The sequence below is a fragment of the Enhydra lutris genome, unplaced genomic scaffold (genome assembly GCF_002288905.1).
Source record: "Enhydra lutris kenyoni isolate GAN:26980312 unplaced genomic scaffold, ASM228890v2 scaffoldscaffold13, whole genome shotgun sequence".
NCBI lineage: Eukaryota > Metazoa > Chordata > Mammalia > Carnivora > Mustelidae > Enhydra > Enhydra lutris.
In genome coordinates this window covers 40,692,848-40,711,727 of record NW_019154097.1, presented here as the reverse complement: position 1 = coordinate 40,711,727, position 18,880 = coordinate 40,692,848, and the positions used below count along the sequence as shown (strand labels likewise).

The 18,880-nt window shown below is 46.0% G+C and overlaps 1 protein-coding gene across 5 annotated transcripts in view; it reads left to right on the top strand.

Moving 5' to 3' along the window:
* Positions 1-18,544, top strand: part of LOC111146302 (phosphoserine phosphatase) — a 38,806-nt gene extending 20,262 nt beyond the window's left edge. For 2 of the 5 annotated variants that reach the window (XM_022501794.1, XM_022501793.1), the window contains exons 2-7: positions 3,363-3,494; positions 11,883-12,041; positions 12,752-12,886; positions 13,760-13,905; positions 15,732-15,880; positions 18,067-18,544. In XM_022501794.1, coding sequence (XP_022357502.1) covers positions 3,421-3,494; positions 11,883-12,041; positions 12,752-12,886; positions 13,760-13,905; positions 15,732-15,880; positions 18,067-18,174 — 771 coding nt within the window. In that variant the 5' untranslated portion in view covers positions 3,363-3,420 and the 3' untranslated portion in view covers positions 18,175-18,544. Of the gene's footprint in view, positions 1-435; positions 611-3,362; positions 3,495-3,743; positions 3,805-11,882; positions 12,042-12,751; positions 12,887-13,759; positions 13,906-15,731; positions 15,881-18,066 lie in introns of those variants that run through there. The other 3 variants (XM_022501795.1, XM_022501792.1, XM_022501796.1) reach the window with 3 other exon arrangements.
* The last annotated feature ends 336 nt before the right edge of the window (positions 18,545-18,880 follow it).

Sequence of the window (18,880 nt, the reverse complement as noted above, 5' to 3'; positions counted from 1 at the left end):
TAGCTTTCTGCATTTTAGTTGCGAATATAAGTAGTTTTGCTTTTGATACTGTATATATTTTTAACTGATGGTTGGTATATAATATGAATAGAAGTAGTTACTGAAATTCCCCTGGAGACCTACATTCCTAGAACAGAAGGTCAAACGTGAATTCAAAAAAGATCCCTAGGAGCTTCCGTTAATTGCAGAAAAGGTCCCTAAGGAGCCCAGAAGTCCCTGGCTTTCTCTTACTCTCGTTCCTAGTGGGGCGGGCCAGGAGCACTTCGGCCCCTCCCGCGTGAAGTGAAGGGGGGGCGGGCTCAGAGAATCCCCGCCCAGGGGCGGGGCCGGGAGGTGGCGAGGCTGCAGGTCCACGGCCGAGGGGCGGGCTCAGAGAAGCCCCGCCCAGGGGCGGGGCCAGGCTCTACTGCGCTGCTGTGCGGTCCGCGGCTGGGAAACCCGCCCGGAGGCCGCCGCGCTGCCAGCAGACCTCACGGGGCTGCTCGGGGAAACCTCGGCTGGTCTGCGCAGGCCGCGCCCCTCGGAGCTCCGCGGCTGAGGGTCGGGGCGCGCCCGCGGCTGCCTGCAGTCGGAAGGGCAGCCCGGGAACCAGGAAGGGCAGCAGTCCCGGGTGAGTCTGGGCGCGTGCCGGGCGCTCCGGTGCCGACTTCAGGTCTCCGAGCCGGGCCTTGTCCGTGGCCGGCGGCGTTCTCGGTCGCGGCAGGGGAAACGCTCGTGGGGTTTCCAGGCTTTCGCTTCCCGGTGTACTCTTGAGCAGCCCCCGGTCTAACCCTGCCGCCGGTTCCCGAGCCGCGTGAATGAATGATGCAATCCTGCACCGGGACGTCGCCGGGGCGAGGTCGGGGTTCCGCGCGCTTCCGGCCGGGCCGTCTTTCCCGGCCGAGCTGGGGTGTCCGGGGAGCACCTGCCGGACCCGCTGCTGCCAGCGACCGCCGCGAGTCAGGGGCTGAGTCCGCTTGGTCAGAGAAGCTTTACTGTGTCTTCTTCACGGGCGCCGCGCGCCGAGTTGCTCGTCCGGTGCTGGACTGACCCGTGCGGGCGTGAGGGTCCGGGGGGGAAGGGACAAAATCCAGGATTTCTGAATGGTATTACGACAGCTGCTGGTGGGTGCTCGGTGTGGTCGCGGTGCCCTCACTGTCACGTGGGTGACCTCGAGCCGTCGGGACGGTTGAGGTTTTCAGGTAACTGGATGCATGTCAATAACCTCTCCAAAGCTGATGTTTTCTTGAGGTATAATTTGACGCAACAGTAACGCACCCATTTTAGGTGTACATTTGGGTGAATTTCGAGATTATCTACACACTTATAATCGCCAGCAGATGTAATACTTCCATCTCCCCTGAAGGGTTCCCAAGGCCACTTTGCAGTCGGGTCGCCCCACCCCGAGCCCTAATGACCTGATTTTTGTCGTTATAGCGTTTGTGTTTTCTAATGTGTCCTCTAAATGGAATCATGCTGTATGCAGTCTTTTGTGATGGGCTTCTTTCAGTATCACGTTTTCTGTATTTATTTTGGCGCCTGGTACTAATTCCTTCCTTTGGATCGCTGAGTACTGTTCCTGTGTGGGGATATCCCACCGTTTGTTGACCACTTCTCTGCTGATGGACGTTCTGGTTTGGGGCTGTCACAAAGAAGGTTTCTCTTGGATAAACCTCTGTTTAACTTTATCAGAAACCACTAAAATGTTTTCCAGAATGGTGGTACCATTTCCTATCCCGAGCAGTTCTGCGGTTCCCTGTCTTCACCTATACTTGGTGTGGTCTGTCTTTTTCATCTTAGTCATTCTTCTTTTCAGTTTATTTTCATATCTTCTTTTCTGGAGTGTCTATCCCAGTCTTTTGCTCATATTTTAATAAGTTGTGTTATTACTGACTTGTAAGAGTTCTTTATTCTGGATACAAGTTCTTTGTCAAATATGTGTATGATAAGTGTTTTCTCCTGTTCTGTAGCTTGTCTTTTCTTTTTCTTTTTTCTTTTCTTTTTTTTTCCCCATTATGGTATCTGTTGTTGTTGTTGTTGTGTGTGTGTGTTTTAGGGAGGGGCAGAGGGGGAGAGAGAGAGAGTCTTAAGGAGGCTCTGTGCCCAGTGTGGAGCCTGATGTGGGGCTTGATCTCACCACCCCGAGTCATGGCTCTGAGCTGAGATCAAGAGTCACATGCTCAGCTGACCGCACCACCCACGGGCCCCATCATGGTATCTTTTGAAGAGCAAGTGCAAGTTTTTAATCTTGAGGAAGTCCATTCTCTCATGCTTTCCTTTTATTGTTCATGCTTTATTTAAGAAAGTTTTACCTGCCCCAAAGCTGTTATTCTAGCTACCTATTGCTGTATAACACTTTAGCCCCAAACTTAGCAGCTTTAAAACAAACATTCATTTTTCACAGCTTCTGTGGGTTAAAAATTTGGGAGCAGCTTAGTTGGGTGGTTCTGGTTTAGGGTCTTTCAAGAGGTCACGTTGGCCAAGGCCAGTTTATTTGAATGTTTTATTGGAGATCTGCTGCCTCGCTCATTCACATGGGGGGCAGGATTCAGTTCCTTGAGGGTTGTTAGATCAGGGGTCCCAGTTCCTTTTTAGCTGTTTCCAGTTCTGCCACATGGGCCTCACCATAGGGCAGCTACCAATATGGCAACTGCCTTTTTTTATAGCCAGGAGGGAGGCTGGGCCAAGATGGAAGCCACATTCCTTTTCTTTGCTTTTGAGACCAACTCAAAAATTGGATGAGAGAAAGGTTACGCAAGGTCTGTATTTTGAACCCTCTGAATTATTTATTGCCATTATGGTTCCCTCTTCAGTCTCTTTGCGTTTTCTTGCCTCATCTTCTTAACTATTTCTTTTATCTTTTTTTCTTCTGAGTTTTGGTACTTTTATCTACTTCTACTTACAGTTTTAATTATGAGGATATTAATTCAATATTGTTGGCTGTGTTCCCTCGATATTGGGCAATGGAACTTTTCGTTGACTGTTCTTGGCCTGTTGGCCACTGTGTCTACTCCTTTTGAAGACAGAAGGATCTGTTTTGCAGAGTCTGGGATATACCTGAGTCAGCACTCTGTCTGCGTTTTGTTCTCTCAGTAGATCCTCTCCCCCTTCCCTCTCGTTGGCATTCTGCTAATTGGGTTAGGTGATTTCCTGTCAGACCTGAAGCTTTTGCAGAATCAAAGCCAGAGAAAATAATGTGTTTACTCCTCTGCAGTGTGGAAAGGAGGCAGAAGTCAAGCGTTTCGCAAGGGAAGCAGTCTTAGGGAACTTTGCATTTGACCCTTCTTCGTACCAGTCCTACCAGTGGGGAGAGGGAAGCTAGACAGTTTTCCTTTCTTCTCTTGTGTCTGGACCTTGATGTTTGTTTCCTCCTCTCCTTCTAGGCTCTCATCTTGCAGAACTCTCAAGATCTCTTGTAAAGAGATTTGTAGTCAGAGCTTTATGCTGCATTTTTATTCGGGAAAGAAGCAGGGAGAGAAGAGCGTTCTTTCCCAGGAATCCAGCACTGGAGAAACGTGAGTCTGGTTTGTCTTTTGTTGTTGTCATTTATCATTACCAGTTTCCTCCTCACCTGAATAAAACTGTCTGCTGTCATGTATGTGGGATCCATAAAATCTCAGGTTCTCCAGAACAGCTATAGTTTTTTTGAGTCATAAAATACACTATAAATGCATTGACTGGGAGCCCTAGGCCTACTTACCAGAGGCTCTTTGACTCTCCTCTGACCCAGAAGCTTCTCAGGCTGCATTTGTGCCTTGTTGCAGTGCCCGGAGGACCTGAAGCAGACTCCCCGCTCCTCTGCAAGGTGACCTCCATCTAAGCCTGGTAAGGTTTATTCTCTTGGATGTGCTTGATCTCCACAGTCTCTGTACCTGCATTTGTTCTTACACAGGGGAAGGTAAGAGGTCGGTCCTGACAAAGAGTAAGCTGCTGAAGCGATTTTGGATGCCTCTCATGAAATACAGAGATGAAGGAGTTCAAAGAGATTCTGGGTGAAGAGGTTTTCCCCTCTTATCTAAAATCAGACCCCCTAAGCCTGGCCCTGAAGAAAAACTTGCTTTTGTACTTTTGGACCTGAGGGTAAGAAGGGGTCGTCAGCAAAGGCTTCTTCACCATTTGGCCCTCTCTTTCCCCCGGACGGACCAGCTGGGCGCCGGGCGGGTGGGAGACCTGTTCTGACCCGCGGAAGGGAGGGGCTCAGCGGTCTGGGCCTGGGAGCTGCCATGTCAAAGCACATACCCTTCCACCAGGACTTCTTCCGCCTCCTGTCCTGTCCCCCTGCCGGGGCCACATGCGAGGGATCCAGAGTCCATTCTCTAGCAAGGAGTTTTGTGTGTGTGGAATTCTAAGGTTCACAATTTACTTGGAAGCACCTGAACTTACCAGATTCTTTTCCCCCCTTGTAGACATGAGAATTTTGACTGAATTAATGAGCGGCTCCTGGTGGAGAGCTGAGAAAAAAGGCAACAGGCAGTGAATAAGGAGGCAGGGCATTTTTCGGTGTGGGCTGGGAAGGGCTAGGTGAGGCTCAGGCTGTTTGTTCTGAGTGTGAGCAGGGAGCTGAAACCTGTGTAACCCCTGGGGTGGAGGGCATATCCCCTGACATGAGCATTTTGTGGGCAAAGTTAAGGTTCTGTAATCCAGCTCTGTCTTCTAGGGAGGGTGTGGAGAAAGATTCCGCTTTCCCAGTAAATTCAGTGCCACTTTTGTCTCAAACATTGTATTTTCTCTGCCTTTGGTACCACCATAGTGCACCCCAGGAGGCGTTGGCAATTCTGAGTCATAAGTCAGGACTCGTGTTCATCTGGGGATATGGAAGTCAGCCCTCACTTTACTTAAGGAAATGTGTGTTTCCTTCCGTATTTGAGGCTGATGGTGTGGTTGAAGCTATTTGTTTTGTCTGTGGTTGGGGAGAAGCTCAAGCCACTGGCTTTTCAGACATGAACAATAATGATTGGTCTGGTCATCTCAGTGAGACTGGTCACCTCTTGGAGATGATGCCCGTTCTGTACTTCCCAGGTCTAAGGCTAGGCACAGGGGGGCAGTGTGGACTGGCTTTGGGGTGAGGAGTTTTGAGGCTTCAGGAGCCTGTCAGTCCTTCTCAGGAGTCTTGCCCATTCTTAGTTATGTTGTGCTGCCTCATGCACAGTCTTTAGCCTGTCCCATTTATTTCATTTTAGCTCTTCTTAGGTAATGTGTCTGCTCCTGGCTTTCCCTCCATTTACATATGACTCGTTTTCCATGCTCAGGGGGGTTGCATTGCACTAAGCACCGCTTCTCCGCTGACAGTGTGCTCTTCTGTGCTGGGGTAGCTGTCTTGCCATGTGATGTGAAATGCGTTGATTCCCTCTGGGCCAGTGCCATGTGGGTGGTTACTGAGCCACAGAGAGTGGGATATGAGGCTCCTTGGTATTCCCTGGCTTGGTGGAGGTTTGACAATTTATGAAACTTGTTTCTATCCACTGGTCTCCCAAAGAATGTGCAGACTTTCTTCTTTCACTGTTAATGAATCATTACCCATCGCATTGTCCAGCTAGCAGAACTTTGGTCTGATTTTTTTTTTCTTTAAGATTTTAGTTATTTGAGAGAAAGAATAAGTGGGAAGAGGGATAGAAAGAGAGGGAGAGCAGAGGGGAACCCAAAGTGGGGCTCAATCCCAGGACCCTGGCATCATGACCTGAGCCAAAGGTAAATGCTTAACCGACTGAGCCACCCAGGCACCCTGGTCTGAATTCTTCATGGCAATCTTTGACATTTCCTCAGTCCAGATAGGTTCCTATCCAATGTTTAACCTTGTTTAGTTCTGCTTAATTTATCTGCCTCTCAATTTATCCACATCTTGATTTATGCACCACCTTTTATGCTGTCTGTATGCATTTGAGATCCAAATTTTAGTTTTTTAGCCATCGCTTAGGAGCTGTGTGACCCTGGTCATTTAACTTCTTTATACCTCTGGTCATTAATCTGTGAAATGGACACATTAATATCGTTCCTACAGAAAGGCATGGGGCCAGACCTAAATGATGGCTGTGAGGTTTCTTCCAACTTAAAAATTTATGATGTCAATTCTGTTTCATTCGTGATAGTCATCATTGCTGGTTAAGGATTTTAATTTTAGGCTAATAGCACTCTAAGTTGGAATAGTTTTTTTTTTTTTTAAGATTTTATTTATTTATTTGACAGAGAGAGGGAGATCACAGTAGGCAGAGCAGCAGGCACAGAGAGAAGGGGAAGCCGGCTCCCTGCCGAGCAGAGAACCCCCACATGCAGGGCTCAATCTCAGGACCCTGAGATCATGACCTGAGCTGAAGGCAGAGGCCCAACCCACTGACCCACCCAGGCACCCCTAAGTTGGAATAGTTTTGTTGAGAACAATAATCTCAGTTATAAGTTCTCAATAACTTCTTAGATTCAACTCTATTTAATTTATGAAACATTTACTTTATACCTACTGGGTCCTGGAAACAAAGATGAAAGATATTTCACTCAAGGAGAGGAATGGGAGTGATTAATTAATTCTCTGAAGGAGTAGGAAGGAGATAATGTAGTATAAGGCAGGTTATTTAATTATCATCTTGAAGAATAAATAGGAATTTGCCCACTGAGTATGTGGGATTAGGTGATTTCAGGCAGAGGGAATAGCATTTGCAATGGCATAGAGATTTAAAAAACCATGACATATTTAAGGAACAAGACATCTTCTGTATATCTTGAACATAAGTTGTGTGTATGTGTGTGTGTGTGTGTGTGTGTGTGTGTGTTATCTTGGGGGAGAAGAGCAACAGGTGATAGGTTGGTGAAATAGGATCCAAATGATGGAGGGCATAAATTAATTGAATAACAAAGATATTATGTTAATTGATATGCTAATGATGGGGAATGGATTAGCAAGGGCATCATTAGGTCTGATATGATTAAGTTCTTTTTTTTTTTTTCCAAGATTTTATTTATTTATTTGACAGACAGAGATCACAAGCAGGCAAAGAGGCAGGCAGAGAGAGAGGAAGGGAAGCAGGCTCCCTGCTGAGCAGAGAGCCCAATGCAGGGCTTGATCTCAGGACCTTGGGATCATGACCTGAGCTGAAGGCAGAGGCTTTAACCCACTGAGCCACCCAGGTGCCCCTATGATTAAGTTCTTAACTTGATTTGATTCTAGAATCCTCAGAAGCCAAACCTGAATCCAGGCAGGTACAGTAGTATATTTATAATTGAAACATAATGGGCATGTTAAAAAGAAAAGCCTTTACCTTTTAGAAATATATACTGAAATATCTTGGATGAAATGATATGATTTGCTTTGAAATCATGAGAAAATGTGGAAGTGTTTAGATGTGAAATTGTGATTTATGTATAATAAGAAATATATTTGATCATCTCTGGCACAAAGCTCTTCAAACTCTTGGAATTTCCTATGATGAGAGTGATAAAGGTGTTTCTTTTTGTTCCAACAGAACCAACCTTGGTGACTTAGTCCTACCACCCTCACCTCTGGAGAGCAGAGAGGGGCCAGTGATCTAGCTCAGTTACCAGTAGCCAGTGATTTAATCCGTCATGCTTTGTAATGAATAAAACCCTAAAGGATCGTGTTTGGAGAGCTTTGGGGTTGGGTTCGTGAGCACATGGCAATACGGGGAGAATGACATACTCAGAGAGAGTATGGAAGCTCTGTGCTTCTTCCCACATAACTTGTCCTGTCCTATACATCTCTTCCATCTGAGTTCTACCCTTTTATAATATACCAGTGATCTAGTAAATAAAACATTTCTCTGAGTTCTATGAGCCACTCTAGCAAATTAATTAAATCCAAGGGGGAGGTTGTTGGAGCCAGTTGGTCTGAAGCACGGGTGACAAGCTGGACTGGGGTCTTCAGTGTGTGTGTGTGTGTGTGTGTGTGTGTGTGTGTCTGTGTGTGTGCAGGGAGGGAGGGCTCAGTCTTGTGGAACTGAACCCCTAACCTGGGGAATCTCATGCTATCTGGGTGGATAGTGTCAGAACTGAGTTGAATTATAGGGGGGCCCATACTAGTGTCTAAGAATTGCTCAGATGTGCAGGAATCCCCCCTTGTTGGACGAGGTACAGAATGCTTTCTGGGGCCATTGATGAAGCATGATTTGCTATGATTGTTGAAGCAGGTTGATGTGTATGTGGAATTCATGTATTCATTCTCTTTTGTATGTATTTGAAATTCTCTACAATAAAAAGTTAAAAAAATAGTTGTGGGTATGTAATTCACAACTATATCATTTCATTTATTCATTCAACCTTCAGAAATTATTTGAGCATCTCCTCAGAAGAGGCTCAAAATAAGTGTTTTGAAAAATTTTGGATCTTAGTATAAAGAGCTTACAGTCCAGGAGTAGAGGTGACATACATATAAATCGGTTTAAGATAAGTAAGACTATTGTGAATTTTATATATTGAAAACAGGTCTACCCAAAGTACCGTGGAAGTTCTAGGGAGAAATTTTTTCCAGCCCCAGGGAATCAGGAAAGACTTTATAGTGAAGATGGCATTCGAGCTTTATTCATTCACTTAATTCAACAAATATTATTAAGCTGTACTATATGCTAGGTACTGTTCTCAGTCCTATGGATAGTGAACAAAGCTGATAAAATCCTATGCTTGTGAAATTTGCATCCTAATGAGGAAAGATAGACAATACATAATAAACATAATGAGTCTATTTTATCATATGTTAGAAAATGATAGAAGTTACAGAAAAAAGAAAAAGCATAGTGAGGGATATTAGTAAGGTTGGGTTAAGGATAAGGAGGGAGAGGCTGCAGTCATAAACGGGGTGGTCAAGGTTGGCTCATGGAAAAAGGTGATTCTTGGGAAAACTTGTTTTTTAAAATTTTATTTTTTTTAATTGACGTATGATTGACACACAGTGTTGTTTGGGCAAACTCTTGATAAGGGATTGGCGACGTGGGTATGCAAGTAAAGAGCATTCCCACCAGAGACAGAGCCGGAGCAAAGGCCCTGAGCGGGGAGCCTGCTTAGTGCATTTCCAGAGCAGCGGCAGGAGGACTGGTGTGGTTGAGCAAGGGGGAGAGGAGGAGGAAATGAGGTCAGAGGTGTGATGGGGAGGGCATGGTGGTGGTGGTGGTCGTGATGGTATCAGTGTAGGGGGCAGACCCTATTCGTAATTATAAGAACTTTGGCTTTTACTCTTAATAAAATGAGGAGCTATTGAAGGATTTTGAGCTAGAAGTGTGACAGGATTAGGCTTTCGCTTACAATGATTACTTGGGATGTTACCTTGAGAACAAAAACCAGGGTGGGAGACCTCTTACGTGGTTCTTGGTATGGTCTTGGCAAGAAACCTTGGTAACTCAGGCTAGAACGATAGCAGTGCATAGGGTGAGAAGTGGTCAGATTTTGGTTAGACTTTAAAGATTTATTTATTTATTTGACAGAGAGAGATTACAAGCAGGCAGAGAGGCAGGCAGAGAGGGGGAAGCAAGTTCCCCGCTGAGCAGAGAGCCAGATGCGGGCGGGGCTCCATCCTAGGACCCTGAGACCACGACCTGAGCAGAAGGCAGAGGCTTAACCCACTGAGCGACCCAGGAGTCCCTTGATTTTGGTTAGACTTTAAAGATAGAACCAACATAGTTTCCTGAATGATTGGATGTGAATTTTGGACATGGGCCATCAAGGGAGAGAATGGGTTTTTATTTTTTTAAGAAAATCATTGGACTAGAATCTTGGGGGTAAACAGGATCCTAAAGGTTGCCATTTACCTTTAGGTAAATGCAAGAATGGCAGTTTGAGAAGATCAGGAGTTCAGTTTTAGGCTTGTGTTTGGGTGTTTCCCAGACATGTGAGTCAGGTCAGGTAGGTGGTTGGAGTTGAGAGTTTGGGAGAGAGGACTGGGCTCCAGGTACACATCTGGGCGTTCCTCTCCCAGAGACGACATTTCAAGCCATGAGCCCGGATGAATTCCATCGGGGAGTGAGTATGGTTGGAGAAGACCAGGGGTGGACTGTGGTCATTGCAACATTAAGAGAATGGAAGAGAAGCAACCTGCAAAGGAGCTCAGTATGTTTAAGGGAAACTTCATTCACATTGAGGCTGATGTTAGAGTTTAATACTCTATTATCTTACTGGATTCACGGACTGTCTTCTCTTTCCCCCTTGTCAGTGGGTCTCCAGTGAAACTCCGATTTCCCATTAAGAGCCCTCTTTTATAAGGGTTCCAAACAGGGGTCCGCAGTTTTTCTGTCAAAGGCCAGATAGTAAATATTTTAGGCTTTGCAGGCCTTACAGTCTCTGCTGCAGCAGCCCACCTGCTGTGTTGTGCAAAAGCAGCTGTGGACACGTAAACAAGTGAACATGGCTGTGTTCTTCTGAAACTTTAATTATGGACACTGAATTTTGAAACCCATGCAATTTCTGTGTGTCGCAAAGTTTTATTCTATTGGCTTTTTTTTCAATTATTTAAAACATAGATGTGCCTGGGGCTGGGGCTCAGTGGGTTAAGTGTCCTGCTCTTCATCGCAGCTCAGGTCTTGATCTCGGGGTTGTGAATTCAAGCCCTGTGCTGGGCTCCGTGCTGGTGTGGAGACTACTTGAAAAACAATAAAAAAACCAAAACCAAAAACAAGTTGGTCTTACTTTACAGACTATACAAAAACAGGCTGATTTGTCCTACCGGCTATAGTTTGCCTCCCCCTGCTGTAAAGGCGTTAAAAATGTAAAACGTTTCTTCCCCCAGGTCAGCTTTGCCCTGGACCTTTCTGCCAGGTGCACTGCAGCTCCTTGGGGTTTGTTTTCAGCAGTGTCTGTTCTCAATACAGATTATTTGCATCATCTGTGTGGCCTCATACGGGACATATTTGATGAGAGATGGGTCTGGGGAACCTTTAGGATCCCATTTAACCCCAAGATTCTAGTCCAGTGATTTTCTTAAAAAAATAAAAACCCACGACATCCCTTTCAAAACTGTCCTCCATCGCTTCTGCAGCTCTGTGGTCTCTCAGTCTCTTCCTGTGAGTCTTGACTTCCTTTTCCTTTTCCTTCCCAGGCTCCCAATCTGATCTTTTCTGCTCCTGTGAGCTCTGTCCTCAGCCCCCCTCTTTCCCCCTCTGTCTACTCTCTGGTGACTTCAGTCAGGCCATACCCTCTGTATGGCTGACTGACAAATGTGCTGTTCAGCTCTGACCTCTCTTCCGTGGCAAAAAGCCTTTCAGGATTTTCCACTACCTAGATGTTAAAATCCAAACCCATCAGCCTGGCCCAGAGCCCCCCCTTGGTGTGCTGCCCGGCAGCTGGACTCCAGTGGGCAGTTTCCAGAATGTCATCCATCATTCTTGTTCCTTGCCTTGGGCCCTGCTCTTCTCTCTGCTGTCATTATCCTCTCTTCTGGCCTCCATCTCCCTGCCCCCTACTCCCAGCACCACCAAACTGATGCCCTGCCCTTGGAGAACCCACTCAGGCCACTTACCCTTCAAGGTTTGGGTTGAGTTTCTGTCCCCTGGAAGCCCTGTCTCATAGGCCAGCTCAATCGTCTTCTGTGTGTGCCTGTAGTATCTTTAGTATCTTATGCAGTTTCCACTTCAGCACTCGCCTTTCTGCTGGCATTGTCAGGTCAAAAATAGTCGAATATTGGTTGAATGTGATACATATTTGTAAGTCGGCGCCTTCACCAGACTGAGTTCCCCGGAGAAGAGTTTGGTCCTGCTCATCTTTGTATTCCAAGAGCCTGACATTTAGATGGTGCTTACTTTGTGTTAAAAACAACAACAACAACAACAACAGCGTCAACAAATGAGCCCATGAGTCCATGTTTATGTGGAATATGCTGACTTTGATACAGATCAGAGTATCTTGGCATTAGTAGGCATAATTGGATCTTTTTACGGTGATGCGTGTTTAAATATGTCTGTCTTCTTCTGTTGTAGGAGGAAGACTCTTCCGAGGATGGTCTCCCATTCAGAGTTGAGGAAACTCTTCTGTTCCGCAGATGCAGTGTGCTTTGATGTTGACAGCACGGTCATCAGAGAAGAAGGAATTGATGAGCTAGCCAAATTCTGTGGTGTTGAGGCTGCCGTGTCAGAAATGTAGGAATAGTATTTATTCACTTTATGAAGTGATAAAGAATAGCAAGAGAGAGTGACTTTGGGTGACATGCAGGACCACGGCCGTAATTCCCCGAGTTTTAGTCCCTGACAGCAAACCCTGGGCAGTTAGCTTCTTCCGTCACTCAGAGCTGAATTCGCTAGTGTGCATCATGCCGTCACCCATTTATACAGACTCTTATGGCAGAAGAAAATAGTTGCCTCAAAATAAATATGAGTGACAGGCTCTTACCCAGTGAGGGAAACGACGACCATAACTGACCAGAGAAGATGATGGGGGGTGGGGGCGGGGATCCACGGGGGTCCCCAGTCGTCCAGTGCTTTGTGTCATGGCTGACTGTGTGGCCTTAGTGGCGTGCTAGTTTGGGTTCAGAGTCTCTTAGTCTATGTGCAGGTGAGACCCTTCCCTCCCTCCTGCCCTCCCCATTGCTGCGTGCCGTCGCCAGGTCACGGACATTTCATGCTCAGCTGCATTTGACGTGAGACGTGACCACAAAACATCAATGTGATTCTCAGGCAGACTGCCGTAAGTTTATTCCCATGGCCTCGCTGCCGTGGCACTGTGGCATGTTTATGGTGGGGCTCTAGGCAGCACCTTCCTCATGGGTGGACACTGGAGGAGCTAGGGAGATAAGGTATGGACTTTGGGGACCTCTGACTCGCCTAGTCTGATTGTTGGCTCTTCCTCCCAGGACACGGCGAGCCATGGGTGGGGCAGTGCCTTTCAAGGCTGCCCTCACAGAGCGTTTAGCTCTGATCCAGCCCTCTAGGGAACAGGTGCAAAGGCTCATAGCTGAGCACCCCCCACACCTGACCCCGGGCATAAGGTAAGAGGAACCCTGGTCTGGGTACTGTCTCTCCATCAGCACCTGCATTTTGGGGCATATCCTCTTGAGAGCATCTCACTGTGGCTCTAGCGCTGCCTTCTGCCTGCCTCTTTCAGCTCTTATGTGCAGTGCTGAGTGGTTGGCCCTGCCCAAGTCATCTGCCCTTCCTTTCTCCACAGAGAGAGCTGAAGTTTCCTCCTCATTTTCTGTTTCTAGGTTCATGGGCAGATCGAGTTGTGGGATGGTTTCTTAAGCAGTCCAGCCCCACCTATTAATTTCTTTTTTTTTCCCCTAAACTTCATTTTTTTTAAAAGATTTTATTTATTTGACAGAGACACAAAGAGAGAAGGAACACAAGCAGGGGGAGTGGGAGAGGGAGAAGCAGGCTTCCCGTAGAGCAGGGAGCCTGATCTGGGCCTCCATCCCAGGACCCTGGGATCATGACCTGAGCAGAAGGCAGAGGCTTAATGACTGAGCCACCCAGGTGCCCCCACCTATTAATTTCTAAGTGCATTTAGAAAAACATACATGGGGGGCCTGGGTGACTCAGCAGTTAAGCGTCTGTCTTCAGCTCAGGTCATGATCCCGGGGACCTGGGATTGAGCCCCGCATTGGGCTCCCTGCTCAGTGGGGAGTCTCTTCCTTTCCCTCTCCCTCTGTATGTGCTCTCTCTGTCTCTCTGTAGCTCTCACTCTCTCTCAAATAAATAAATAAAATCTTTTAAAAAATACATAAAACATTATAATTAACCAAGCAATATACCTTGTCCATTGTATTTGGGCAAATGCTTTGCGAACAAGAAAATGTATTTTAGTTTCCTTTTCATGTTTCATGTTTAGTAGTGATTTTGGTGTTTTATATTTCTTTTTGCAGGGAGCTAGTAAGTCGCCTCCAAGAGCGAAATGTTCAGGTTTTCCTAATATCTGGTGGCTTTAGGAGCATCGTGGAGCATGTTGCTTCAAAGCTCAATATCCCGTCGACCAATGTTTTTGCCAATAGGCTGAAGTTCTACTTTAATGGTAAGAACTGAATGGTACCATGTTCCCTTTCTTGTCAGTTTTAGTGTTCGGTATCTTATGTAATGTCTGTTGGAATGCAACCTAAGTAAGGCAGGCTCAGAGTTAAACACTGAGATGAAGGATTCTCTCCTTTTTAATTGATTTAATTTAATTTAAATTCAATTAATTAACATTTAGTATATTATTAGTTTCAGAGGTAGAGTTCAGTGATTCATCAGTTGCATAGAACACCCAGTGTAGGGGCGCCTGGGTGGCTCAGTGGGTTAAGCCTCTGCCTTTGGCTCAGGTCATGGTCTCAGAATCTTGGGATCGAGCCCCACATCGGGCTCTCTGCTCAGCAGGGAGCCTGCTTCTCCCCTGCCCCCCGCCTGCCTCTCTGCCTACTTGTGATCTCTCTCTGTCAAATAAATAAATAAAATCTTAAAAAAAAAAAGAACACCTAGTGTTCTTTTTTTTACACCTAGTGCCCTCCTTAATGCCCATCACCCAGTTGCCGCATCTCCCTGCCAACCTCCCTCCAGCAACCCTGTTTGTTTCCTAGAGTTAAGCGTCTCTTACGTTTGTCTCCCTCTCTGACTTTGTCTTATTTTATTTTTCCCTCCCTTCCCTTATGATCCTCTGATTTGTTTTTTAATTCTACATAGGAGTGAAATCGTATGGTAATTGTCTTTCTCTGACTTATTTCACTTCGCATCATACCCTCTATTTCTTTTTTTTTTTTCCTTGAGATGAACGATTCTCTACTGGTGTCTTTTGCTCCTTGGGATCCTTTGCTCTGTGAAATAGACTTAGGCCATCATCTCTCCTGGCTTTAGTGTCCATCTAATCTCTCGGTATATAAGTGCCTGCACTTGATTCCTCTGTACCCAGGTGACTCGTTTTGTTATGTGTTATAGTTCCGTTTTTTGAGCTCTCTTCTGTATTTGAACCAGTTTAGGCTCAGGAAAGAGGGTTTGTTGGCCGTGAGTCGCTGCTCTGTTCCGGCTCTGAAGGGCCTGCTGGTTCTTCTCTGGGCCATCACAGGGCCGCAGCTTCATCCCCACCATTTCAGGAGGTCTCTCATGATGGCCACGGGTGGCTGACAGCCTTATAACCAAATAATGTTAATTTAAAAAAAGTAAATGTGTTGCTGGAACATTTTTGAAGGGTCTACAGGTAGAGATTGTTAAAAAACGTAGATGGGGCTGCCTGGGTGGCTCAGTGGGTTAAGCCTCTGCTTTTGGCTCAGGTCATGATCTCAGGGTCCTGGAATCAAGTCCCGCATCGGGCTCTTTGCTGGGCAGGGAGCCTGCTTCCTCCTCCCTCCCTCCCTCTCTCTCTCTCTCTCTCTCTCTCTCTCTGCCTCTCTGCCTACTTGTGATCTCTCTCTGTCAAATAAATAAAATCTTAAAAAAAAAAAACAAAACGTAGACAGGGAGTGTGAGAATTACTGTAAGAAAGAAAATCGACCAAATCTGAGTTGGAATCTCCTCTTAGATGAAATTATATATTAACTTTTTAAAAGCTTGGATATATTACTGTTTCATGGTGTTCTGCCCCCTCAGCGAGGTTTGAGAATTACAGCTCTGACAGCTTAGAGGGTAAAACCCATTGACCCCAAGGTGCTGATGACCTAAACACCTCAACAAGAGGGACCTGCACTTTAAAGGCAGAAGTTGTCCATGGGAGGGTGGGGAGAGGTGTGGACATCCAGGCTGTGTCACTTTACTGAGGGCCATTTTTAGCTTTCTCGGTGACGTTTAAGTGAGGGTATCATCTGTGCACAAAGCTGGCTCTACCGGTATAAGTCTGTGGGTCACTGACACTGTTTTAACTGCTTTTTTAAGGTGAATATGCAGGTTTTGATGAGATGCAGCCAACTGCCGAATCTGGTGGGAAAGGAAAAGTTATTAAACTTTTAAAGGAAAAATTTCAATTTCAGAAAATAGTCATGATTGGAGATGGCATCACAGACATGGAAGCCTGCCCTCCCGCTGTACGTATTAAGCGTACTGGTTCTTCTGGTAGTGCTTTCCTTTAGACGGCTGATTTGGAACTCTGTGAGATTGGTGAAAGTTAAACAAGAGCACTAGGTAGCATTGTGAAAAACCAAAACAAATAAAACAACTTCAGTCTCAGTGTGTCAGCTGACGTTTTGCAAACCTAAGGAAGAGAATGGTTTAGAACTTTATGACCTGGTTCCTGCCACCTCTCAGCCCAGGTGTGTGCCCGATTTTTGGCTTCACTTCCCTGAATAATACCAGAAATAGTAAGACAGCTCTTGTAGCTCTAACCAAAATTTTAATGTATATACATACATATATATGATTTTATTTTTTGAGAGAGCGTGCGTGTGCAGTGAGAGAGACACGGAGAGCGCGCAGGAGCGGGGGTGGGGGGTAGAGGGAGAAGCAGGGGGAGCAGGGAGCCCAGTGTGGGACTTGATCCAAGGACCCTGGGATCATGGCCTGAGCTGAAGGCAGACACTTAATGGACTGAGCCTCCCAGGCGCCCCTGTGTTTTTATATTTGATAAAGTATTTCTTCATACATTATCTTCTCGTTTTTACTAGTTAGGGGACTGACGCTCAGGGGGTTTGAGAGTGTGCCTGTGTTAAAGCCCTTCATTCCTATGAATGAATGCTGTTTTCTGAGACTAGCCGGAAACGCATGCTGTGTAGTAAGTGTCCAGAATATCAAATATGTCCCTTTCAGGTAGGACTTTATCCTTATCATTTCATTCTAAATTAAGAAAAACAGAACCAAAAATAGAGTGGTGAACTTTTTAGCACCTGGTTTCCTGAGATCTAAAAATAGTTGTCTCTGTAAATGATTAACACAAAGTGGTTAAAGAACCTTTGGGCCCTTTTCACTGACTTGCGTCAACTCAAGATAAGACATCTTCAGATGATTGACCCCCCACACTGGCGTTGAGTTAGTCACAGAGGCTGGGCCAGTTGAACGAGGCGTGCCTGAAGGAGACCGTGTGGAGTTCTGTCAGGTTGCTGCTAATCCTGATGTCAAGAAATGACCAAACTGAATTGCAGAGGACCTTACCCGTCATCAGAAGGTGACAGGCCTGACTGAACCGAGCGCGAGTGTGTCTACGCAGACGTGTAGCCCTCAGAGGTGGTCAGGGGAGTGTGTGATCTAGAGGAAGGTTAGCTGCCCCGTGTGAAGGCCTGGCAGGATGGGGGTGGGGGGGCAGCAGAGCAGAGAGGGGACGCACTAGGAGCGGATCTGGGCCGGTCAGGGGGCAAAACCTGGCAGGAATGGGCTTTCTCTTCAGCAACTGCTGAAGACTTTATGTATCAGGCACTTGGGGGTTCCCACTAGGCCGTGGGGAGCCCTGAAAGGCTTGGGGACAGAGAAGGAAGGCGATAGTGTGTTGGGACAGCTGAGTCGGTGCTGGCCTGCAGAGAGGGCTGCCAAGGAGGCAGGAAGCTCATGAGGCTAAATTTAACTGGAAGGTCAGAATCTCGCTCTGTTTTCCCCTTGTGTGGTCTGAAAACAAAAATGAAGAGAAAAGGCAAGTAAAAGAACTTTCAGTGTCCAAATTAGGTACAATGTGCCTATACCCTGGCAGAAAAAGAGAAAGTACCGCTTTGAAAGATCATTGACTAGAAGAAGGTATCACTTGGTAGATACTAAGGAAACAACATAGATTTAATATTAAATTTAATGATGGAAAGTGGAGTGTTGCCCCAGATCCTGGGGCTGTCATCTCCTTCAGCCCAGAGTAACACCCTCCCTGGGAGGGAGGTCCGTCAGGTTCACAGAGGGCCCCTGTCAGGAGATGCCTGCTCTGGTCCCGATTTTAGGGCCACTGGGACTTCACCTGCACCCCAGGCTTCTCTCTTATCTTCCCTCTTTGAGATTGTCTGGCCTAGCTGTGCCTGTGTCCAGTTTAGAACTCGGGATTTTATCTTTGTAAGAGATTGTGCTGGTGTTAAGGGGGCTTAAATTCTCCTGGAAGGCTGCAGTGGCCTGGGCCTGAGTGGATTTGCAACAGAGGTGCTCAGACTCATTCATTCTTGGGACAGGGGAGGCAAGAAAGCACCCCTTGGAGGCTTGGCTTTACCTTTCTTTGCACAGTTTGTTCTTTCAAAGAACACTTACTGCCCCAGGGTGTATCTTTTTTTTTTTTTTTTTTTAACTCTTTCCCCCTTTTTTCTCCTCTTAGGATGTTTTCATTGGATTTGGAGGAAATGTGATCAGACAACAAGTAAAAGACAACGCAGAATGGTACATCACTGATTTTGTAGAGCTTTTGGGAGAACTGGAAGAATAATATCAATTTTTATACGGTTCATAATAACTTTAGGTAAATTTTTAAGAGTTATACAGTTTGATACCATTTGCTTACAATTGCTTATTACAACCTAATGTATAGGTTTGGTACTGATTATCTGTACTTCCAAGTAGACTACATAAAATTGCTCCTTTTTAACTGTAGTCCCAACATTATTATGACCATTAATTACCTGGAGAGTTTTATAATCTGAATTCTTTATGTATTTTCCTACCTATATTTTATTTGAAACCTTTTAAAGGTGGATAGTAAATGAAACACCTTCCCTATTGGAAATACGGGGTAGGCCTCTTATGTGAGTGTTGGTTTTCCCTTTGGTAGGTAAATAAAAATTTATCATGTATCAGTACAGATTGTGGCATTGTCACTTTCTGCCTGTCGTGTATTTCAATATCAAATATTCCAGGTACTTTAAATGTTTGAGTAGAAACAGCCTCCAGGCAAGGGACCAAGAAGTTGGGAGGCCCCACCCTGATCACAGGGCGCAGTGCTGGTAACCACGCAACCCGCCAACCCTCACACTGGGCCGGGGGGGGCGGGGGGGTTGCTGGAGACGCTTCATTAGCTCTTGGAATTAGTCGTATCAGGAATGTTACAAAGGCTTTAAAAAATGGAGCCTTAAACAAAAGCAGTGACCTTAAAAGACAGTCATTTGATAATCACATGAAGTAAAAGAACTAAAAAC